Source organism: Staurois parvus, unplaced genomic scaffold (genome assembly GCF_062004578.1).
Source record: "Staurois parvus isolate SC_StPar_1 unplaced genomic scaffold, SC_StPar_1.0 ptg000017l, whole genome shotgun sequence".
Lineage (NCBI taxonomy): Eukaryota > Metazoa > Chordata > Amphibia > Anura > Ranidae > Staurois > Staurois parvus.
Genome location: NW_028317813.1, coordinates 18,008,265 through 18,033,891, shown reverse-complemented (window position 1 = coordinate 18,033,891; position 25,627 = coordinate 18,008,265). Strand labels below are relative to the sequence as shown.

At 44.2% G+C, this 25,627-nt stretch overlaps 1 protein-coding gene across 2 annotated transcripts in view; it reads left to right on the top strand.

Moving 5' to 3' along the window:
• MYO1A (myosin IA) overlaps positions 1-25,627 on the top strand; it is a 150,673-nt gene that overhangs the window by 83,967 nt on the left and 41,079 nt on the right. For both annotated transcript variants that reach the window (XM_089681053.1, XM_089681043.1), the window contains exons 11-18: positions 9,809-9,927; positions 12,230-12,316; positions 13,136-13,201; positions 14,251-14,355; positions 15,143-15,205; positions 15,704-15,904; positions 20,949-21,175; positions 21,702-21,902. In XM_089681053.1, coding sequence (XP_089537179.1) covers positions 9,809-9,927; positions 12,230-12,316; positions 13,136-13,201; positions 14,251-14,355; positions 15,143-15,205; positions 15,704-15,904; positions 20,949-21,175; positions 21,702-21,902 — 1,069 coding nt within the window. The remainder of the gene's footprint in view (positions 1-9,808; positions 9,928-12,229; positions 12,317-13,135; positions 13,202-14,250; positions 14,356-15,142; positions 15,206-15,703; positions 15,905-20,948; positions 21,176-21,701; positions 21,903-25,627) is intronic.

Genomic DNA, 25,627 nt, shown 5'->3' with positions numbered 1-25,627 from the left:
AACATGTGCCACTTTCAGGTCTACTCACGCTGCTGGTGTGTTTAATTTTTTGACATAGGGTGCTGGCAGATTACGGGCCTCCTATAGCTGCTGCCAGGCCCCTAATCTGCCATAGGCCCCTATATACCGCCTCCTCATGCTGCTGCTAGGTCCAGAGTCTCTCATGGGTCCCTGTACGGCCTCCCATTGCTGCTGTCTCCATCGCCACACTCTGCTGCCATGTGCCACTTTCAGGTCTCTTCACACTGCTGGTGTGTTTAATTTTTTGACATAGGGTGCAGGCAGATTACGGGCCTCACATAGCTGCTGCCAGGCCCCTAATCTGCCATGGGCCCCTATATACCGCCTCCTCATGCTGCTGCCAAGTCCAGAGTCTCTCATGGGTCCCTGTACGGCCTCTCATTGCTGCTGTCTCCATCGCCACACTCTGCTGCCATGTGCCACTTTCAGGTCTCTTCACACTGCTGGTGTGTTAAATTTTTTGACATAGGGTGCAGGCAGATTACGGGCCTCACATAGCTGCTGCCAGGCCCCTAATCTGCCATGGGCCCCTATATACCGCCTCCTCATGCTGCTGCCAAGTCTAGAGTCTCTCATGGGTCCCTGTACGGCCTCCCATTGCTGCTGTCTCCATCGCCACACTCTGCTGCCATGTGCCACTTTCAGGTCTCTTCACACTGCTGGTGTGTTTAATTTTTTGACATAGGGTGCTGCAAGATAACGGGCCTCACATAGCTGCTGCCAGGCCCCTAATCTGCCATGGGCCCCTATATACCGCCTCCTCATGCTGCTGCCAAGTCTAGAGTCTGTCATGGGTCCCTGTACGGCCTCCCATTGCTGCTGTCTCCATCGCCACACTCTGCTGCCATGTGCCACTTTCAGGTCTCTTCACACTGCTGGTGTGTTTAATTTTTTGACATAGGGTGCTGCAAGATAACGGGCCTCACATAGCTGCTGCCAGGCCCCTAATCTGCCATGGGCCCCTATATACCGCCTCCTCATGCTGCTGCCAAGTCTAGAGTCTGTCATGGGTCCCTGTACGGCCTCCCATTGCTGCTGTCTCCATCGCCACACTCTGCCATGTGCCACTTTCAGGTCTCTTCACACTGCTGGTGTGTTTAATTTTTTGACATAGGGTGCAGGCAGATTACGGGCCTCACATAGCTGCTGCCAGGCCCCTAATCTGCCATGGGCCCCTATATACCGCCTCCTCATGCTGCTGCCAAGTCCAGAGTCTCTCATGGGTCCCTGTACGGCCTCCCATTGCTGCTGTCTCCATCGCCACACTCTGCTGCCATGTGCCACTTTCAGGTCTCTTCACACTGCTGGTGTGTTTAATTTTTTGACATAGGGTGCTGCAAGATAACGGGCCTCACATAGCTGCTGCCAGGCCCCTAATCTGCCATGGGCCCCTATATACCGCCTCCTCATGCTGCTGCCAAGTCCAGAGTCTCTCATGGGTCCCTGTACGGCCTCCCATTGCTGCTGTCTCCATCGCCACACTCTGCTGCCATGTGCCACTTTCAGGTCTCTTCACACTGCTGGTGTGTTTAATTTTTTGACATAGGGTGCAGGCAGATTACGGGCCTCACATAGCTGCTGCCAGGCCCCTAATCTGCCATGGGCCCCTATATACCGCCTCCTCATGCTGCTGCCAAGTCTAGAGTCTGTCATGGGTCCCTGTACGGCCTCCCATTGCTGCTGTCTCCATCGCCACACTCTGCTGCCATGTGCCACTTTCAGGTCTCTTCACACTGCTGGTGTGTTTAATTTTTTGACATAGGGTGCAGGCAGATTACGGGCCTCACATAGCTGCTGCCAGGCCCCTAATCTGCCATGGGCCCCTATATACCGCCTCCTCATGCTGCTGCCAAGTCCAGAGTCTCTCATGGGTCCCTGTACGGCCTCCCATTGCTGCTGTCTCCATCGCCACACTCTGCTGCCATGTGCCACTTTCAGGTCTCTTCACACTGCTGGTGTGTTTAATTTTTTGACATAGGGTGCAGGCAGATTACGGGCCTCACATAGCTGCTGCCAGGCCCCTAATCTGCCATGGGCCCCTATATACCGCCTCCTCATGCTGCTGCCAAGTCCAGAGTCTCTCATGGGTCCCTGTACGGCCTCCCATTGCTGCTGTCTCCATCGCCACACTCTGCTGCCATGTGCCACTTTCAGGTCTCTTCACACTGCTGGTGTGTTAAATTTTTTGACATAGGGTGCAGGCAGATTACGGGCCTCACATAGCTGCTGCCAGGCCCCTAATCTGCCATGGGCCCCTATATACCGCCTCCTCATGCTGCTGCCAAGTCTAGAGTCTGTCATGGGTCCCTGTACGGCCTCCCATTGCTGCTGTCTCCATCGCCACACTCTGCTGCCATGTGCCACTTTCAGGTCTCTTCACACTGCTGGTGTGTTTAATTTTTTGACATAGGGTGCTGCAAGATAACGGGCCTCACATAGCTGCTGCCAGGCCCCTAATCTGCCATGGGCCCCTATATACCGCCTCCTCATGCTGCTGCCAAGTCCAGAGTCTCTCATGGGTCCCTGTACGGCCTCCCATTGCTGCTGTCTCCATCGCCACACTCTGCTGCCATGTGCCACTTTCAGGTCTCTTCACACTGCTGGTGTGTTTAATTTTTTGACATAGGGTGCAGGCAGATTACGGGCCTCACATAGCTGCTGCCAGGCCCCTAATCTGCCATGGGCCCCTATATACCGCCTCCTCATGCTGCTGCCAAGTCTAGAGTCTGTCATGGGTCCCTGTACGGCCTCCCATTGCTGCTGTCTCCATCGCCACACTCTGCTGCCATGTGCCACTTTCAGGTCTCTTCACACTGCTGGTGTGTTTAATTTTTTGACATAGGGTGCAGGCAGATTACGGGCCTCACATAGCTGCTGCCAGGCCCCTAATCTGCCATGGGCCCCTATATACCGCCTCCTCATGCTGCTGCCAAGTCCAGAGTCTCTCATGGGTCCCTGTACGGCCTCCCATTGCTGCTGTCTCCATCGCCACACTCTGCTGCCATGTGCCACTTTCAGGTCTCTTCACACTGCTGGTGTGTTTAATTTTTTGACATAGGGTGCAGGCAGATTACGGGCCTCACATAGCTGCTGCCAGGCCCCTAATCTGCCATGGGCCCCTATATACCGCCTCCTCATGCTGCTGCCAAGTCTAGAGTCTCTCATGGGTCCCTGTACGGCCTCCCATTGCTGCTGTCTCCATCGCCACACTCTGCTGCCATGTGCCACTTTCAGGTCTCTTCACACTGCTGGTGTGTTTAATTTTTTGACATAGGGTGCTGCAAGATAACGGGCCTCACATAGCTGCTGCCAGGCCCCTAATCTGCCATGGGCCCCTATATACCGCCTCCTCATGCTGCTGCCAAGTCCAGAGTCTCTCATGGGTCCCTGTACGGCCTCCCATTGCTGCTGTCTCCATCGCCACACTCTGCTGCCATGTGCCACTTTCAGGTCTCTTCACACTGCTGGTGTGTTTAATTTTTTGACATAGGGTGCAGGCAGATTACGGGCCTCACATAGCTGCTGCCAGGCCCCTAATCTGCCATGGGCCCCTATATACCGCCTCCTCATGCTGCTGCCAAGTCTAGAGTCTGTCATGGGTCCCTGTACGGCCTCCCATTGCTGCTGTCTCCATCGCCACACTCTGCTGCCATGTGCCACTTTCAGGTCTCTTCACACTGCTGGTGTGTTTAATTTTTTGACATAGGGTGCAGGCAGATTACGGGCCTCACATAGCTGCTGCCAGGCCCCTAATCTGCCATGGGCCCCTATATACCGCCTCCTCATGCTGCTGCCAAGTCCAGAGTCTCTCATGGGTCCCTGTACGGCCTCCCATTGCTGCTGTCTCCATCGCCACACTCTGCTGCCATGTGCCACTTTCAGGTCTCTTCACACTGCTGGTGTGTTTAATTTTTTGACATAGGGTGCAGGCAGATTACGGGCCTCACATAGCTGCTGCCAGGCCCCTAATCTGCCATGGGCCCCTATATACCGCCTCCTCATGCTGCTGCCAAGTCCAGAGTCTCTCATGGGTCCCTGTACGGCCTCCCATTGCTGCTGTCTCCATCGCCACACTCTGCTGCCATGTGCCACTTTCAGGTCTCTTCACACTGCTGGTGTGTTTAATTTTTTGACATAGGGTGCTGCAAGATAACGGGCCTCACATAGCTGCTGCCAGGCCCCTAATCTGCCATGGGCCCCTATATACCGCCTCCTCATGCTGCTGCCAAGTCCAGAGTCTCTCATGGGTCCCTGTACGGCCTCCCATTGCTGCTGTCTCCATCGCCACACTCTGCTGCCATGTGCCACTTTCAGGTCTCTTCACACTGCTGGTGTGTTTAATTTTTTGACATAGGGTGCAGGCAGATTACGGGCCTCACATAGCTGCTGCCAGGCCCCTAATCTGCCATGGGCCCCTATATACCGCCTCCTCATGCTGCTGCCAAGTCCAGAGTCTCTCATGGGTCCCTGTACGGCCTCCCATTGCTGCTGTCTCCATCGCCACACTCTGCTGCCATGTGCCACTTTCAGGTCTCTTCACACTGCTGGTGTGTTAAATTTTTTGACATAGGGTGCAGGCAGATTACGGGCCTCACATAGCTGCTGCCAGGCCCCTAATCTGCCATGGGCCCCTATATACCGCCTCCTCATGCTGCTGCCAAGTCTAGAGTCTCTCATGGGTCCCTGTACGGCCTCCCATTGCTGCTGTCTCCATCGCCACACTCTGCTGCCATGTGCCACTTTCAGGTCTCTTCACACTGCTGGTGTGTTTAATTTTTTGACATAGGGTGCTGCAAGATAACGGGCCTCACATAGCTGCTGCCAGGCCCCTAATCTGCCATGGGCCCCTATATACCGCCTCCTCATGCTGCTGCCAAGTCTAGAGTCTGTCATGGGTCCCTGTACGGCCTCCCATTGCTGCTGTCTCCATCGCCACACTCTGCCATGTGCCACTTTCAGGTCTCTTCACACTGCTGGTGTGTTTAATTTTTTGACATAGGGTGCAGGCAGATTACGGGCCTCACATAGCTGCTGCCAGGCCCCTAATCTGCCATGGGCCCCTATATACCGCCTCCTCATGCTGCTGCCAAGTCCAGAGTCTCTCATGGGTCCCTGTACGGCCTCCCATTGCTGCTGTCTCCATCGCCACACTCTGCTGCCATGTGCCACTTTCAGGTCTCTTCACACTGCTGGTGTGTTTAATTTTTTGACATAGGGTGCTGCAAGATAACGGGCCTCACATAGCTGCTGCCAGGCCCCTAATCTGCCATGGGCCCCTATATACCGCCTCCTCATGCTGCTGCCAAGTCCAGAGTCTCTCATGGGTCCCTGTACGGCCTCCCATTGCTGCTGTCTCCATCGCCACACTCTGCTGCCATGTGCCACTTTCAGGTCTCTTCACACTGCTGGTGTGTTTAATTTTTTGACATAGGGTGCAGGCAGATTACGGGCCTCACATAGCTGCTGCCAGGCCCCTAATCTGCCATGGGCCCCTATATACCGCCTCCTCATGCTGCTGCCAAGTCTAGAGTCTGTCATGGGTCCCTGTATGGCCTCCCATTGCTGCTGTCTCCATCGCCACACTCTGCTGCCATGTGCCACTTTCAGGTCTCTTCACACTGCTGGTGTGTTTAATTTTTTGACATAGGGTGCAGGCAGATTACGGGCCTCACATAGCTGCTGCCAGGCCCCTAATCTGCCATGGGCCCCTATATACCGCCTCCTCATGCTGCTGCCAAGTCCAGAGTCTCTCATGGGTCCCTGTACGGCCTCCCATTGCTGCTGTCTCCATCGCCACACTCTGCTGCCATGTGCCACTTTCAGGTCTCTTCACACTGCTGGTGTGTTTAATTTTTTGACATAGGGTGCAGGCAGATTACGGGCCTCACATAGCTGCTGCCAGGCCCCTAATCTGCCATGGGCCCCTATATACCGCCTCCTCATGCTGCTGCCAAGTCCAGAGTCTCTCATGGGTCCCTGTATGGCCTCCCATTGCTGCTGTCTCCATCGCCACACTCTGCTGCCATGTGCCACTTTCAGGTCTCTTCACACTGCTGGTGTGTTAAATTTTTTGACATAGGGTGCAGGCAGATTACGGGCCTCACATAGCTGCTGCCAGGCCCCTAATCTGCCATGGGCCCCTATATACCGCCTCCTCATGCTGCTGCCAAGTCTAGAGTCTGTCATGGGTCCCTGTACGGCCTCCCATTGCTGCTGTCTCCATCGCCACACTCTGCTGCCATGTGCCACTTTCAGGTCTCTTCACACTGCTGGTGTGTTTAATTTTTTGACATAGGGTGCTGCAAGATAACGGGCCTCACATAGCTGCTGCCAGGCCCCTAATCTGCCATGGGCCCCTATATACCGCCTCCTCATGCTGCTGCCAAGTCCAGAGTCTCTCATGGGTCCCTGTACGGCCTCCCATTGCTGCTGTCTCCATCGCCACACTCTGCTGCCATGTGCCACTTTCAGGTCTCTTCACACTGCTGGTGTGTTTAATTTTTTGACATAGGGTGCAGGCAGATTACGGGCCTCACATAGCTGCTGCCAGGCCCCTAATCTGCCATGGGCCCCTATATACCGCCTCCTCATGCTGCTGCCAAGTCTAGAGTCTGTCATGGGTCCCTGTACGGCCTCCCATTGCTGCTGTCTCCATCGCCACACTCTGCTGCCATGTGCCACTTTCAGGTCTCTTCACACTGCTGGTGTGTTTAATTTTTTGACATAGGGTGCAGGCAGATTACGGGCCTCACATAGCTGCTGCCAGGCCCCTAATCTGCCATGGGCCCCTATATACCGCCTCCTCATGCTGCTGCCAAGTCCAGAGTCTCTCATGGGTCCCTGTACGGCCTCCCATTGCTGCTGTCTCCATCGCCACACTCTGCTGCCATGTGCCACTTTCAGGTCTCTTCACACTGCTGGTGTGTTTAATTTTTTGACATAGGGTGCAGGCAGATTACGGGCCTCACATAGCTGCTGCCAGGCCCCTAATCTGCCATGGGCCCCTATATACCGCCTCCTCATGCTGCTGCCAAGTCTAGAGTCTCTCATGGGTCCCTGTACGGCCTCCCATTGCTGCTGTCTCCATCGCCACACTCTGCTGCCATGTGCCACTTTCAGGTCTCTTCACACTGCTGGTGTGTTTAATTTTTTGACATAGGGTGCAGGCAGATTACGGGCCTCACATAGCTGCTGCCAGGCCCCTAATCTGCCATGGGCCCCTATATACCGCCTCCTCATGCTGCTGCCAAGTCCAGAGTCTCTCATGGGTCCCTGTACGGCCTCCCATTGCTGCTGTCTCCATCGCCACACTCTGCTGCCATGTGCCACTTTCAGGTCTCTTCACACTGCTGGTGTGTTTAATTTTTTGACATAGGGTGCTGGCAGATTACGGGCCTCCCATTGCTGCTGCCAGACATGTAATCTGCCATGGGCCCCCGTACCGACTCCTCATGCTGTGACGTTGCAACAAGGTGTAATTCAACCCTACATATGTTAGACCGCCTTTACGAACAGCTAAAGGCCATCACAGATTTCCTGATGTTAAAAGCGGATAAAGGTACTCCCTGTGTAACTTAGATGTCAGCCATTGTCAGCTCATGTGTGACACCTGCGCTTGCTCAGGCCCTTTGAGGAGGCCACGCTATTCGTGAGTCGGCAGGACTATGGGATGAATGAGGTCAAATCGGCCATGGGCCCCTGTACCGCCTGTTCACGCTGATGCTGGTCCCACAGTGTGACCTGGGTCCTGTACGGCCTCCCATTGCTTCCACTCTGCCATGTACCTCTTTGAAATCTCCTCACACTCCTGCGGTTGTCCATTTTGTCATAGGTTGCTGGCAGATTAGCGGCCTTCCATAGGTGCCGCCAGGCCCCATATCGACCATGGGCCCCCGTACCTCCTGGTCACGCTGCTGCTGAGCCCACAGTGTGACCTGGGTCCCTGTACGGCCTCCCATTGCTTCCACTCTGCCATGTGCCACTTTGAAATCTCCTCACACTCCTGCGGTTGTCCATTTTGTCATAGGTTGCTGGCAGATTACAGGCCTTCCATAGGTGCCACCAAGCCCCATATCGGCCATGGGCCCCCGTACCGCCTGGTCACGCTGCTGCTGGGCCCACAGTGTGACCTGGGTCCCTGTACCGCCTCCCATTGCTCCCACTCTGCCATGTGCCACTTTCAGGTCTCCTCACGCTCCTGCTGGTTTCCATTTTGTCATAGGTTGCTGTATGGCCTCCCATTGCTGCTGCCTCCACCGCCACACTGTGGCTCCAAACACTGGTTTTGGCCCCGTGACTGGCCAAAGGAGTGAAGTGTGCAGTGATTCTAAGATCGACGGCACTCATCTGCATGTCATACTGACAGACAGTATTATTTCTCTTCCCCAGCAGACTCCAAGGGCATTTAAATTAAAGGTACAGTGTTCTGCACTAATATTAAGTCTCTCTGAAGCCTAGAAACACCCTTTTTTAAGTTAAATTCACAGCGAATTTATTCGACTCGAATCGAATATTGTCCACGAATTCGCCGAATCAGTCGAATCGAATTTTTCATTTCTTCGCTCATCTCTAGTAATTACTTATATTTAGTATCCCTAACAGCAAAGCACTCTGTGGCAATTAGAACACTGCCCTAAGTAAGCAGCTCCATAATACTGAAGTACCTAACAAAAATGGCATGTGGCCAGGTGAATAAGTAAAAGGAGCATAATATGGTAAGGGCAATCTACGCCTAAAAAAAGAGTGCTGTTTTAAGGGACCCTTCTATACTTTCTATAATGACCCTGCAAAGGTGAATTGCCAAATTAAATTGCTTAGAAATTGACTGCCTACTAGGGGCTACATGGTAAGCCACTTAAGGGCACCTCCACCACACTAGGCTTGGTCTGAGATATTCAGACTGAGGGTGAGAGAGCGACCTTGTGGCTTTACTACCAACCTACACAGTGTTGCCCACCATAAAGCTGTTTTTAATGATAGTTAAGATGGGTGTGCTAACAATTATGTACCTTTTAGACTTTTTGATAACAATAAAATTATACATTTTTATATGAATGTAGGAATCTTCCCTGCTGTGCTATTATATTCTGACAGCAGGGACTTCTCCCATCAGAATACTCTGATCAGTGCTGCCGCTATTGGTTGCAGCTGCTGATCGAATGCTGGTTTTCCAGCAGGACCATTCTGCAGAAACTGGTCTAACAACCGTCTTCTGTTGAACAGAGAGAGCTTCACACAGATCAAAATTTGATCCATGTGTACTAGACTTTAGTATATATGAAATCTGAATCAACATTTCATAAGGTACCATTCTTGGGACACTGCAAAGACATGCCACCCTCCTGATAGTCTCTGCCTCTTTTTTCCTAATGTGTATGGTATGATTAGATGTTTCTGTTAATAGATGACACACGCTATGAGAAGCAATATGATCTTATTTGCTGAATGCTGCTTGAAGTTATTTTATCAGCAAAATTAGGATATTAATAGGATGAAAACAATTGTATTTTATGTAGAGGGCAGCACTGTCAAGAACAGATTAGAAATGGTTCATTACATTTCTTCTGTTTTTACTTTTTATCTCTTTCTGCGACCCTGCATATATCTATCATACCTATTGAAATATGGAAGATACATTAGAATTAGAACCTAGAGATTCACAAACAATTAATATCAACTAACTACTGTATATCTACAGTAATACAAACTCAACATTTTGTCCTGGTAATTCACCATTGTAGCATTTTGTATCTTGATCTCTATTGACGTTTTTATCATTTTTATCCAGATGTTAAAGAGATTGGCTCACTGATCGGTCTTGATAGCGTCACACTAGAAAATGCATTCAGTGTCCGTACTGTTGAAGCCAGACAAGAAAAAGTGGTGACTACACTGAACGCAAACCAGGTATAGAACCAGAACAACAAGGAATCTCAGCATACTGTACATCTTGTAGATTATATGATGGTCACATACAATTTGATAGTCCTGTCATCCACAGGTCAGTTTGGCCCAATATCGGCATTTGAAATTTTCTTTCAGCCAATATTTAATAAAAATTGAGGTCTTGCTTACTTTTTTGATGGCACATCACATTATCCCATGGCAGCCATTCTTGTGAAAGATACTTATAGAACTTAGCATACTTACACACTAGCCTAAGAATTTACAGTTTAGTATATCTAAACCAAAGGTGTTTTTCTTTGGAATGGTTAAAGCCCCTCCCCCACTGGGGAGATTTCCTTTAGTCTAGGTTCACACCTATGCATTTTCTGTTGCTTTTTGCATTTTGCAAAAATGCACAGCAGCCCATTTAACATGATTTCCTATGGGACACGTTCACATCTCTGTGTTTTCACCCAGTGCATTTTTCGGAAGGGGTCATAGACTTTTTTAAATGCAAAACATTGTGTTTTTGGTTCAATAGCTTCAATAGAGACGCTGCATAAATGCATGTAGTGTATTTTTGATGCATTTGTGACGTTTTTTAATGCATTTTGCCTTTTAATCTGCCCAGTAACAAGTTGGGAAAAAAAACACAAAAAGCATCAAAAATTGATATGCATAAAAGCTTAAAACACACCACAAAAAGCACTGCAGAAACAGATCAAACGCAAACTGCATAGGCGTGAACTTAGCTTTACCGTTCTGTAGATCTATCAATTTACCAAAAAAGGAGGGACACTCTCTTATATAGTTGTAACCAGAAATGTTGCCCCCTTTGAGAGATTGGCCATCTATTCTTATTCCAGTGATAACCATAAAAGTTTGTATTTTCCATCACCTTTTGGTGATTTGTGAACTTGGTTTTCAGACTTTTTTCTCCATCTGGGCAAGTTAAAAAACTTTTAAAATCCTCATAAACCTACAGTGATCAGATTGCCAGTGTACCTGTTGTGGTATTATCAAGTTATTCACTTGATGAATTGCTGTGCTCTTTTATTGATATATTTAGCTGTATTATTTTAGGTCAATTTGCCTTTCAATGTCAATATTGGCATATCAGCCAGAACCTTCAGTGCTCTTTCAGCTGCTTGTCTTACAAGCCTAGGTTTCTAGCTTGACTCTTAACCTTCTTGTTTTCCTACTAAGGCTGGTGGCCACTTATGGTAGAATGGGAAATTCCAATAAACGCTGGTTTAATTACATGGCAGTTCACCTACCTGCATATTTTTGGCTGTGGGAGGAAACCCACACAAGCATGGAAAGAACATACAATTTTCATGAAGATTGTGTCCTATATAAGAACTGCACCGAGGACCTAGGCATTACAAGCAAAGATAATAACCAAGCTACTACTAATACATCTTGATTATAGATTATTTATTTCTCCCTAACTTTCGAAAGGAAAATTTGCACATGGTGGATATTTTAGTACCATAAATGAAATCTTCATTTTAATATATCCTAATTGTTTGGGAAGGGAGATGTTCTGGTGTGCATGACTAAGTGGGTCTCATTGACATGATACAGATTACACGTGGGGTATTTACTATAACTGGAGAGGGCAAAATGTGTTAAAGCTTAATTGAACAAGTTGAAGTTAGAAGCTGATTGGTAACCATGCACAGCTGCACCAGACTCTGAGTGCTCCAATTTTAGTAAATATACCCCATTATCTTTACCTATAAACAAATTATGGTTTAAAAATACTGTCAAAAAAGTTCTGTGCAGACCGGTAATGGACTACACCCACAGTACACACTCCACTGAAATGCAATTATTTTGGTAAATATAAACTGCTAAATACCTTTTCTTATCAGCAGTATATAGCAGTCTTGTGACTTCTTTCAGTGTCCAGCTGAGCACTGGCTGTCCAGCTGCTCTGACTGTCCTCTGAGTAAGCATAACCCCTAACTCTCTGTCTGGACAGTGCTGATTAGCCCTGTGCTGATCACATGCACCCTCCCAAAGAAAAAACAAAACCTCTCTAGCAATACACGCTAAACTGAGCATGTGCAGAGTGACTCTTAGAGCTCTGTACTATCAGCAGATGGATTGGGAACAGTAGAAGAAGGGGAAGATCAGAGAAGACAGGATTAAGCAGCCTTGCGGAGGATTAACCTCTTAGATTTCACAGTGAGTGTAACAAGCATGCTTTACCGCATACACTGTACAGCCTGATTTTACTGTTGTTTGTTTAGTAACACTTGAATTGACTACTTGCTTTCATGCCCACTGCTAATTTGCATATTTATTTGTGCTTTAGGCAACTTATGCCCGGGATGCTTTAGCAAAGAACATGTATGACCGACTGTTTAGCTGGCTGGTACAACGGATCAATGAAAGCATAAAGGTTTGTTCCCGAAGTCCTAAGTCCTAACTATACAACATTGTTAATTTAGAATAATGTGTGTGGCAAGGTTAGTCAGTTTTGGATATGTTTTCCATTTAATTCCTTTTTTTTACTTAAAAATACAAGTAATGTAGTTAATGTTTTTCCCTACATATGCCTTCCAGTCCTCTTACCTTATCAATGCTCCTACAGCAGCAGCTTTTACCAGTGACTAGTTCGAGAATACTAGTGGCCAGGATGGCACACTAACATATGTTAACCAGTATACTGATGTTCAGTTTTGCATGCTGGGAGCCAAATGTGCAATGTTTCTGGGTCCAGACATGTCTACCTAGAGCCTATGCCCCCAAAATTATGCAAGGAATCCCAACAAAACAAATGTCATATTTACTAGGACGATGTGTGCAAAACACAACTGTGGGATTCCATTTCACTTTCCAGCTGATAGCTTCAGTTTATCTTATATTCTTTATAGTCATTGTCAGCCTCAGTTTGTATACCCCCTATATGTACATAATAGAAATAAATGCTCTTCTCATAGATGCAGGTTTTGGTTCTCCTGGACATGCTTTATTTAGGTGTGATCCACAGTCATCAACGTGTCACTGAAAACTGAGATCTGCATTCACAATAAAAAATTATTTTCACTGTAATATACAGACCATTGCCGCAGAAAAAAATAACACAGAATTGCATAACTGTAGTGCCAGGGGCCAGTGTGTAGAAAATAAAAACACATTAATATATACAGTTTGTGAATATTATATAATATAAATTAATATAATACATGCTTACAGTTCCATTTATCTTTACCCTTAGGCATCTGAATTCCAGGTGAAGAAAGTAATGGGTGTGCTGGACATTTATGGCTTTGAAATATTAGAAGTAAGATTCATTGCTACCCTTATTTAAAACTGGACCTGTATGTGTGTATGTGTGGCCTTTTATGGTAGATTTGGTAGATTGTTCTTTTAACAATAAATCATTTGGTTAGTATTCAATATCCTCTCCTTTTTCTGGTTAGGGTTGCTACTTATGGAAGAATCCCTTAAGCACTCTTTACTATTAGTATTGATACACAATTTTATTCCTATTAAATACATGGAAGAGCTTGAATTTGTATTCATTCATGTGATCAGTTCTCCTTAGAACTAAACCAGAAGAAAACGATCACCTCCTGTGATGCGATGTAGGTTTTCTGCCACTTGATGCGTGTAAAGCTACTCATGATGATAGTCACTCAGTCCAGCCATTTCTGTCTATAGGCTTAATGGCAACCATGTCCTAATCGCTATAGTTCCTCCTTATTGTAATTAGTGCTGAAAGTTTCTTCCAATTTCTGTTAACATAAATATTAGATGGAGCTGATCCATTTGGGGCTAATTCACTAGAGGACCATATGATGTTCACTTTGCAACTGAATGAATGCTAGTATAACATGAACTTTGGAATTCCCAATCGTGTATGTAAAACAGAAAAAAAAACCCATCACCAAACCATTTCTAGTACATAAGTGGTTGATTGAAGTATAGTTTATTTACTAAGCTTTGTGAATATTGATTTTGCTAAGTGAACAGTCCCTATTATTGTCACAGCACCAGCTTAATATGTTGCATGACAATGGCACATGGTGCATACATGTCTCACAACCTTAAAGGAGAAATGTAAACTTTGAAAGCATGTATCTGCCTTTTTTCATAATGCAGTAATAGAATGTTGGAAAACACAATTTTATTAGACGTGTCAGGCACGTTCTTCAATTAGGTTCTCTCCAGTTACAAGGAGAAAAGGAGGAATGTATTATTTAATAATTTAAAATATTTTCATAAGAATAAAATTGTTTTTAGAGGGGTTTTTTTTTAACAAAAGACAATTTACATGTGTTTCCACTGATATGACACATTTTTTTTTATATAACTGTCCATATTCACTAGGATAACAGCTTTGAACAATTCATTATTAATTATTGTAATGAGAAGCTTCAGCAAATCTTTATTCAAATGACATTAAAAGAAGAACAAGAAGAGTACAAGAGAGAGGTAAATCAAATTTCAGCTTTCAATTTTATTTCTTATCTTACCCTTTAATTCTTTCGGAAGATTAGAACATTTCATGGATCTGTGTTTTAGGCACCTAGTTATATATATTACTAAGTACAGGGTAAGCAGGGAACAGAGAGCATGCCTTGGATGACATCTGCTTACATTTTAGCGATAAAAAAAAAATTGCAGGCTAGAAACAGGGATTTCCTATGATCCACAAGTATGTTTTTTTTTTTTTTTTAGGGAAATGCTATCTATTATAGTATCATCAGTTATCAAACTCAACATTCATTTTATATAAAAAAAGGGGTAAGAAAAACAATAAGCAACCCATGATGACTGATATTTACCATTTTTGTGGAGGTTTAAAAACTTTCTATGATTCTGGTCAGAAGGTGAAAGTAGAGGTAATAGATTGTCTATTAAAAGTTAAACCATTAAACAATGGCGTTACTAGTAACACCTTTATGATGGCCCAAGGCAGGTAACAGACTAATCATCCTCAAGAGATTTTAGCACTTTGAGAATTCAAGAGTGCCAGCAGATATTCAGCCCACCAGTGTCAACTGAAACAAGAAATAGCAGCTTTGAGTAGAATTGGTCTTCATTTACAACCTAGAAGTAGATTGTTGTGCTATCTTATTAGAAAATATTGATTTCAAGCATGGAGAATTAACTCTTACTTATGTTAGAAAAATGTCATTTGATTATACTGTAACATACTCAATGCACTATAAACTGATGTGTTTCGTTTCTCTATTTTTTCTCTATTGTTTTATTTTAGGGGATTGAATGGAGTCACATTACCTTTTTTGACAATGAAATCATCTGCAATCTCATAGAAGATGTAAGCAGCAGTTTCCTTCTTATATATCACACATAGGCTATTTCGTCAAATCAGATATTTTTGTTTTGTACTTGTTTTTTTTAACTATTCCCACTTGAATATAATATTGGGTATAGGGGACGGACCTTTTGTGCTGATTACTAACCAAATAATCCTGCCTTATAATAATTCATACAGTATGCTCACAAAAGTATTTCTTATTTTTGGATGGAGTGGAGCAGAGTACCATTCTCCTCCAGGTCTTCACTGTTTTCAAGCATTCGGACTGAGTGTTTCTCTTTAAGTCTTAGCTGTATATTTAAAAGCTTGCACTTTTTTTTGTCAGATGTTTTGATTCTACTATTGCTTACTTTATTCTGAATATATTGTTAACAGGTAAATAACAGAATTGTCATCAGAATGCTATTTCAATTTAGAGTGATAGATGGAGAATATGAGAATACTTGATGGTATAAAATAATTTAAATTGATAACTGCGCATGCTTTGTCCCCTGGCAGAATACCAATGGCATTTTAGCAGTGCTAGATGAAGAATGCCTGCGCCCTGGGAATGTCACAGATGCCACCTTTCTAACCAAGCTAGGATTGAAATTCAAAAACCATCAGCACTTCAAAAGCAAGGCCACCCAAAATGAAAAACGCATTACTGATATCACATTGGCTGACAATGCTTTCCGCATTGAACATTATGCTGGACAGGTAAGAATGAATAGTCCCTTACACTTAACACAGACAGTTATTAGCTCCCTGTAATTATCTCTATGAAAGCAATTGTTGATACAGTATATTCTTTTAGGGGATTGTTCATGTACTTGTTTTCCTAGACACTTGTTAAAATATAATAGCCTAATAAACTTTCACAAACACAGCCAGGAAGGCAAAGCTTTGTGAGGACCAGTATATAGTAATGACTATATACTATACTAAAGAAACTGGATTTTTGTACTTACCTGTAAAATCAATTTCTTGGAGTACATCACGGTACATAGAGCAATCATATTAATCCTTTCTTGATGGATTATACACCACCTACAGGTGAATGGACACTATCAGGAAGTCCTCCAAATATAATTCTATTCATACAGGAAGTGCTTCAGTTTTGTAGCAAGCAATACATCCCCACAGAGGGATGGGACCCAAGTAAGAGCTACCATAAACACCATTTTATGAGTCAAAAAACTAATGGAACGTCCTGAATAGGTGCAAATGGTTGTTCCTACAAACAGACAAAATTAAAATTTAGATCCCATGGAGGCATGGGTGAGGAATCATATGCATGACTCTCTAATGAATTAGAAGCAATCTACCCTTGGAAAATATGGCCAAGATCAAGATCTGCCCCTAGAAAGCACTCAAGGTCAGCTTCAATTCCACTCCAGATTGAAGAAAACACAGGATCCAACCAATGACATATTTGCAAGGATGAAACCCTCTAGCTTCACACCAAGCCACATAAGACATCCAAGTCATATGGTAAATGTTCCTGAAAGTCTTCCTGGCTCCTAAAAAATAGGAGTAAATGCATCAGCCCCCCTCTAGCCTTCAAAATTCTGTCTTCAATAGCCAAGCCATTATTGCCAGAGATAATAACGAAGGCTGAACCCTGGGAGGTTTGGTAAAGTTGGAAGCGTCCATGGATTGTCTAGCACCGTATTCACAATGTTGATATACTATGTTCTCCTGGGCCAAACTGTGCAACCAGAATCACCAGTGTTCTTCCACCAAGATTCTGCTCAACAGGTGTGAAAGAAGCTTTATTGGAGGAAAAGCATACAGTATGTCAGAGAGAATTGTTCCCATGGTGTCACCAGGGCATCTTCTACAAATGCTTGTGGATCCATGATTCATGAGAAGAACCTGTCCAGCTTTGCATTCAACCTGGATGTTAACAGACCCACATCTGCCCTGCCCCATCTTCAACAAAGTGCCTCGAACACCTCAGGATGGAAAGACCACTCTCCTGTCGACAACCGCTACTGACTGAGAAAATCCTCTTGCCAGTTCTCTACTCTCAAAATATGAACTGCAGGTAGAGAGGGAACATGAATTCCACTCAGGACAGAATGAGACTTGTCTACTTTAAGCAGCCCGGCTCCAGGTGCCCAATGGTGATTGATATATGCTACTGCTGTAACATTGTCTGACTGGAATCCCCTGGAAGGCCCTTCAACCTCTTTGTCCAATGCCAAAACACCAACTGGACTGCTCAAAGCTAAAACATATCGATGGGTAACAACTTATCCTGTGCAACAAACCCCCTGCACTAAAAGGTGGCCCAGAACACCTCCCTAGCCCATCAGTCTGGCATCTGTATTCAGAACCTTCCAAATAACAGGAAGAAATTACTTCCCTCTCTTCAGCCTCAGAGGAAACCTCCACCAGTCCAGAACTTAATGTCCTGGGCTGCAGAAACATCCAAGACTCCAGCGACAGTTCTTGTGTCCCATGCTAACAGGACTTTCTGCTGTAGAGGCCTTGAATGAAACTGAGAAAACAGAACTGCCTCGAACGAGGCCATAATTTTCTTTAATAGCTCTTATGCAGAAACGAATTGAGGGATACCTCAGAGATCTGAGGGAAGACACCTGATTTCCTAGGGCTACACACCTATCTGCCAGAAGAAAAAATCATGACTGGACATTGTCCCAGGTCATGCCCATTCCAGCCTCTGGATTGAAACAATGATGACTACTGGAGATTGTCAACCCAGCTGCACCTCTCCATGGTCCAAACTGCAATAGTCACATTGTGATCAATTAGGTGAACAGATTGGTCCCTGGCACCAGGTAACCCAGAATAGGCACCCCCGGAGTCTTAACAGACCCTGAGAATTCCCTCTTGAGGTAGAGGCCTTCAAGCACCAAAAGGACTGTCTAGAGAGATCAGATCCTGAAGCAGTCACTGCCCTCTGAGATGAAAGTTTACTTCTCTTCCTGAGAGGCAAAAGGGAACTATTACTTCCCAAAATATTTTAGATACACAATCCAACTCTGTTTCAAACAGGTGTTCCCAATGGAACAGAAAACAAATCTGCCAATAACTTTTTGTAACTACACAGACCAATACTTTATTTAAAGAATTCTGTGCTTGTGGACAGACAAAGGTTCCAGGCACAAGACCTGCTGAATGGAATCCTTCAAGGCATCCACCACAGCACAGGGAGCTTGAGGTAAATCCTCACCAGGACTCCTCTTAGAATCTGCAGAATTATTCTTAACTAGCCTCTTAACTTGGTCCTTAAGGCTCTGACAGACCATAATCGCTGTCCATGCATTTTTCATCTCCTAGTTAATTTTTTCATCCATTGGATACAGTTGTGTGAACTTTTTAGAAGGAACAAACACCTTATCAAGATGAACCCATTCCACAAATGCTACCTCTTCTAATGACAGTGTAAGGAAAAAAAGAATGGGAACTTTGTGGCGGCCATCAAGTATCCAAGCTGATCAAGCTGGAGAGGAAGTTTCAAGAAGTGACAGATTTAATTCGGTGTGAAGTATCTCTGACAAGGAGTTCAATGCTCTTTGAGTCTGAGAGACACCTTGAATCTGAACCTCTTCAGATTCAAAATCCCCTGTGGGCTGTCTACCATCTGTCCCTTCTCTAGCTCCTACTCATCCACATCCACCCATTCCTCTTCTACAACAAGAGAGGATACTAGGATTTTAACAGCAGTATCTGAGACAGCACCCCAGTGTAAGTTAGCTAAAGCAGCTTCCTTCCTTCATAACATACGAAGATGATGATGATGATGATGATGATGATGTCCCAGCAGTGGTTACACAACCAACTTAGGGGCCCTGAACTATCTGTACCTCTAGCCTATCAGGGAAATCACACCAGCTGGATTATATCTAGCGGCCTCAAAACCTCACTGTGTGACCGCATGCCCCTCCCAGCTGTTCTCCCACCTCTCTGATTTTTGGAAAACTTTAGCTTGCTGACAAATACACCTGGGACCTGTGCCAGAAAAATAGACAGTTCCAATCAGCTGAGAGGACACTTAAAGAACAAACTAAAGTTGAACAAAAAAAGTGTAAGGTTACCACAGGATATTTCCACCCCCAGCTACCAGTTTCCTTCCTCCACAGGTGCACTCACATCATAGCAAGGACTGCAACACATGCTCACTGTTTCTACATTTAAAATTGGCAATTGTAGCCCTACTGTGATGTCCACCCTTGAGTAGATCCCTGAATTGTGCATTCACCCATGTGCATGCCCTGACATTTGCATGTGCCCTGCAGCCTATACACTGCACTATACACTTGCCCATTAGTAAAGAAAAAACACCCAGAATGCCCAGGGATATTTCCTGCAGCCAGAGACTAGCAAGTATAAAACCATTACAGATTGGCATAGCTTTCAGGGACAGACTTGCACCATACTGCCCTCTAGGGGAACCTGAGGAAGGCAACTTCTGTTTCTCAAACATCACCATCTAGTGGAACACATAGGAAGGACAAATGGTATACAACACAATAGAGTGAAAAACCCCTGGGACCAAGGCTACCAGACACTTACCAATCTTACAGTAGACTCTGACCTAGAAAATCGAGAACCAACCTTAACCCTTAACGGCAGGCAATGTCACTCAATACCTTCAGGGACTCGATCCCCCATTCCCTTGGTTCAAAGCCCTGGACCTGTATAGCACTCTTCCGGTAACACCTTCGTCAGTTGATGCTGTGCAGGGTTCCGTACATGGAGGTTCCAATGCAAAAAAGGCTGCATTACAGTCAATCTTTGCATGTCAACCTCTTCTATCATGGCAGGGCCTGGGTACCATTCATCTGATTGTTTTAGCTGTTGGAATGGATACGGAAAGCACCAAACTCTTGATCCCTACTGGAACCATTTTGAGCACGTCAGTGTCTGTGCAGAGAGCTGCACATCAGTGGCCATCACCTTTGAATGCTGGAGATAAAACTGAAGCACTTCCTGTCTTTTTTGTCAGTGTCCATTCACCTGTAGGTGGCACATAACCCATCAAATAAAAATAAATATGGTAACTGTGTGTCTCATGGTGTGCGATAAAGAAATTAAAACCAAACACAAGTCTATTTGTTAAAGCCAAATATTTTTTAGATTTAGAGTGAATGGTGAGGAAAATTCACCCTCATTATTTATCCTGGTGAACATTATCGTAAGTACTGAAATTGAGGGAAAATCAAAAAATTCCAGCAATAGAAGGAAAATCTTTAAATGGAAACATCTGTTTTAGTGACAATAAGGTTGATTTCTAGTCCATGGTTCACGCTGAATGTGAATTTGAAATTGTGCTACTTTACTTGAAGTAGCACAATTTCAAAGCAGCAGGTCTGTGTGATTACAGGTGCACCTGAAAATGCAAAAAATAGTGCAGGAACCTTTTTACGAATCGGTGCTGCACCGCAAAGTCAAGAGCTGCACCGATTTGAACAGTTCTGTTGCCAATAATGGGGTGTGACTTGTCATGCGATTTCGAACCGTCAAATCGCATGACAAGTTGCGCTGGTTTGAATCAGGGCTATAAGCAGCTCTGCATAAAAACTAGACAGCTTCAAGGATTTTGTTGTCAAAGCTTAATTGAAAAAGCTAAAGTTAGAAGATGTTTGGCTGCCATGCACAGCTGCTCCAGTTTTAGTAAATCTTTACCTATGGTTTGCTTTATTATGCTTTAATTCTTTCTAGAAAATCACTCTCTGAGTCTATTGTAGGTGAGAAAAAAACATAACATCCTCTGTTCTCCTGTTCTATTCAGGTCACTTACAACACTGAAGGTTTTCTGGACAAAAACAACGATCTTCTCTTTAGAGACCTCTCGCAAGCCATGTGGAAGGCCAAACATGAACTGTTGAAATCTCTGTTCCCAGAAGGCGACCCAAAGAACTCCTCATTGAAACGTCCGCCCACTGTTGGCTTCCAGTTTAGAGCCTCTGTGTCAACACTTATGAAGAATCTGTATGCCAAGAATCCCAACTATATTCGGTAACTAGTTTCTGATACTTAGCAATACATGAGGGCTCTTTACATACATCAAGCATTTTTTCCACATATGCAGGGCATACTAAGATTGATTTACTAAATGAGAAGAACATGTTTACTTTGCAAGGGAATTTAGTTAATGTGAAGAAGCTGTGTTGACTTTAAAACATCCAGTCATGTGCAAGCAAAATTTTTCCTGTTTTTTTTTTCCTTGCATGTGGTAAAGTATTCTTCCCTAAGCTAAGTGAACATACCATTTCAAAATGAAAATTCCCTTGAATATGTTTTACTCCTTTAGTAAATCAGCACCATTATATCTAAAACTGACCAGTTAGCCATGGAAATCATTACTATTTTCTGCTTCTTTTGTTTTTAATAGCCGAACTGTATAAATTGCTTGTTGTCTTTGGATTTCTTGATCTGTATTTGTAAGTGTTGATATTCAGTTTGTCTGCTTGAGCTGAAATATGGGTTTTTATATTTTCTTCTACAAAAAAAACTAAATTATCCTTTGGTTTCTGTGCAACAGATGTCTGAAACCCAATGACACAAAGAAGGCATCCTTGTTTGATGAGAAGCTTGTGAGGACACAGGTGCAGTACCTTGGCTTGCTGGAGAATGTAAGAGTTCGTCGGGCTGGCTTTGCTTACCGGCAGGTGTACAGTGCTTTCCTAAACAGATACAAGCTGCTGAGTAGGGAGACATGGCCCCGATGGGAAGGGGATGCAAGGTAAAGAAAGTACCTTCAAGGAGATGTCAAATATTACAGATACCATTTAAAGTGCTATAATACTATACTATATCATATATTGTATGCATTTATTATGGAGTCTATGGGTCAACACATAATATTTATCATACCATTGTTTGTGTAACCTTCCCCTTTTTGTTTTAGTTTGGTAATTCTAAAGGTTGATATGTTTTCCAAGCACAGACATTTTTTGTGCTGTGTTACATTTGCTCGCTACTCATTTCACTTTGGGAGCTAGAAATTATAATAACATTATTGAAAATGATCAAATTATTCTGATTACTTCTCCTTTTTCTATATGCAAATGTACTCCTAACCTGTTCTTTTTTTAATAAGAAGATTCAGCCAAAAGGGCAATATACAGTTCATATAACAGTATTCATTATTCTGATAGTTTTTATATTCTATTAATATACTTTTTAATGTCAAAGTGAAAACAGATATCTGCAAAGTGATTAGTCAAACCTGACATTATTTGGTTGTTAAAGAATTCTCAATAAGTCCCTATAGAGTGGGAACTTATGAAAATTATCACATCACCCTCCTTTGTTGCAAGATCATCTCCTTTGGTGCTATAGAATAAACAGCACCATTTTATGTTTGAAAGGGGAAAAGCACAACTCATCCATAAAGGTTGGGGTGCAAGGAATGCCAAGTTCTGTGCATGACTAAGACCTACTATAAAATGGCATTTGAATTCTATCATAGTAATTGCATATCCATCACTGTATAGAGCTCGGTTTACACCATTACGGGCCGTGCGGCCCACATTTGTTAAGGAACAGCAGCCCAATCATTTGAGTAGGTTGCTGTGCCTGCGTTTACCGCAGAAAAAAGGTGCATGCACTTTTTGAGAAATGCAACCACAGGGAAACCGCATGCTCTTTTTGACCATGCAATTTCCCTGCAGTTCCCACACCTGCAAACGTGTTGTGGGTTGAGATGTGTGGGGGTTCAATTCAGAATGAATAGCAGCCCCGCGTGTCTCGTAAGAGCAGCACGATTTGGCTGCGGGTGGTTGCGGGTGCAGGAACAGCTGGGATTCCTGCACCCACAAAGGGCCCGCAGATGGCTGGTAAGTGTGAACCTAGGACTATTAAGGTTTGCAGAGGTTGCTGTTGACACTGGAAAAAAAAACCTCAAAACAACTGAGTAAACCTCAGAAATTTGGCTTAAAGTGGTTACTTGAAATGGCAAATAGGGCTTGCAGTCGTATGCTTAAACAATGAATTTAATAAATCATCAAAAATAATAAAATATTTTATCCAAAATTAGCTTAGTTTTAGAAATATACAGTGCTTATTCACCAATACTGAAGACACTAAATTGCATAAAAACAATGTACACCAAGTAAACATCTGGGCGTCAAATTAAAACATAGTAATGGTCAAAGATATTGGCACCCCTACATTTCTGTAAGATAATGTACCACTTCACCCAGAAAATTATTACAATTTCAAATGTTTTGGCATTCTCATGTTTATTTCTTTTGTTTGTATTGGTATGACTCAAAAAAGTGGAGAAACAAAAAGTCAAATCTGACACATTCCACGCAAAATTCCAAAAACAGAGTGGACAAAATTATTGGCACCTTCTCAAAAGAAATAATTGCATTCCAAGTTTGTGATGCTCCTGTAATTTGTAATAAAACTCACCTGTATCAATTAGCCGATGCTGACAATATAGAAATCACACTGGCAACGACTTAAAATGGTGAAAAAACTGACTTAACCTTTCTGTTGTGTGTCTATGTGCCACATGGAGCATGGAGGAGAGAAAGAGCAGTAAAGAGTTGTCTGAGGATTTGAGAACAAAAGTTGAAGAAAAGCATGGACCATCCCAAGGTTATCCTCTCCAGAGATCTTAATGTTCCTGTGTCCAATGTGTGCGACATTGTCAAGACGTTTACAGCACTTGGCACTGTAGATAATCTCCCTGGACATGGACGAAAGAGAAAAATTGATCAACGATTGCAATAAAGGATTGTTTGAATGGTGGCTAAAGAACCTCGACCAACTTCCAGATAAAGTCAAGCTAACCTTCAGGCACAGGGTACAACTGTGTCAACTTGCACTATATGTCGCCATCTGAATGAAAAGGGATGCTATGGTAAGAGATCCAGGAGGACCCCACTGCTAACATAGAAAGATAAAAAAGCCAGAATGGAGCTTGCTAAAACTTACCTTAGGAAGTCAAAATCATTTTGGGAGAATGTGCAGTGGACAGATGAAACAAAATTACTGGTTTCAGAAAGAGAAATGAGGCCTTTAAAGAAAATAATATAGTTCCTACAGTCAAACATGGTGGAGGCTCACTGATGTTTTGGGGTTACTTCACTGCTTCAGGCACTGAATATCTTGACCATATGCATGGCATTATGAAATCTGAAGACTACCAAAGAATTCTGGGGTGCAGTGTAGGCCCAGTGTCAGAAAGTTGGGTCTCCATCAGAGATCATGGGTCTTATAGCAGGACAATGACCCAAACTACATGTCAAAAAGCACCCAGGAATGGTTTAACACAAAGCGCTGGAGAGTACTGAACTCCAGATCTCAATCCCATAGAGCACCTGTGAAGAGATCTCAAAACAGCACTTGGGAAAAGGACTTCTTCCATTTTGAGAGATCTGGAGCCACTGGCGAAAGAGGAGTGGTCCAAAATTCCAGTAGAGAGGTGTAAGAAACTCATTAATGGTTACAGGAAGCAATTCATTTCAGTTATTTTATCCAAGGGGTGTTCTACCAAATATTAAATTGAGGGTGCCAATAACTTTGTCCAGTCCGTTTTTGAGGTTTTGCGTGGAATGTGTCAGATTTGTCTTTTTGTTTCTCCACATTTTTTGTGTCATACCAATACAAACAAAAGAAATAAACATGAGAATGCCTAAGCATCTGTAATTACAACAATTTTCTGGACGAAGTGGTGCATTATCTGACAGAAATGTAGGGGTGTCAATATTTTTGGCCATATGCATTGCACAGGATTCCAGCGCAGGCAATCACCACATCTAAGCCTTTTACCAATTGCTTTAAAGTCCCAGAGTAGGTATGCAGACCTGGTAAATAAATATTATTCATTCATCCACAGCACTAGCTAGTAAAAGTTCAATCTAAGGCTGAATGTAGTGCAGGTAGAGGCAGAACAGCAGCAGAGAGACTTACAAAATAATCAAGTCATTCAACAGTGGCTTGACTTCCCAATGAGTCTTGTTGGTTATTGGTTAATCAGATGGTTTATCCACCTTTCCTTTTCATCATCATTACATATATAGGGAATATATGATGAAACAGTAAGTCTATAATTCCTCCAGTGAATAACTTTTGAAGCAGAGTAGCAGTGGGATCAGATCAAGCCGACCTCATTGTAGGCAAGTGAAAAAGCATTTGTCAGGGTTTTAGCATGTAGAGCAGCTTTAAGATCAGCCAATCACTCAAGTATTGCATGCGTGACATGATGTTCTGCCTTTGTCATGAGCCCGAGCTCACCCTGTGATAGTCTATGTGGGGAGTGGAGTCACTTGGCATTGACTTAATAACTGGTTGACCCTCCTTTGGCAGCAATAACCTCAACCAAACGTTTCCTGTAGTTGTAGATCAGACCTGCACAACAATCTGGAGTCATTTTGGACCACTCCTCTTCACAAAACTGTTTCAGTGTAGCAATATTCTTGGGATGTCTGGTGTGAGTCGCTCTCTTAAGGTCAT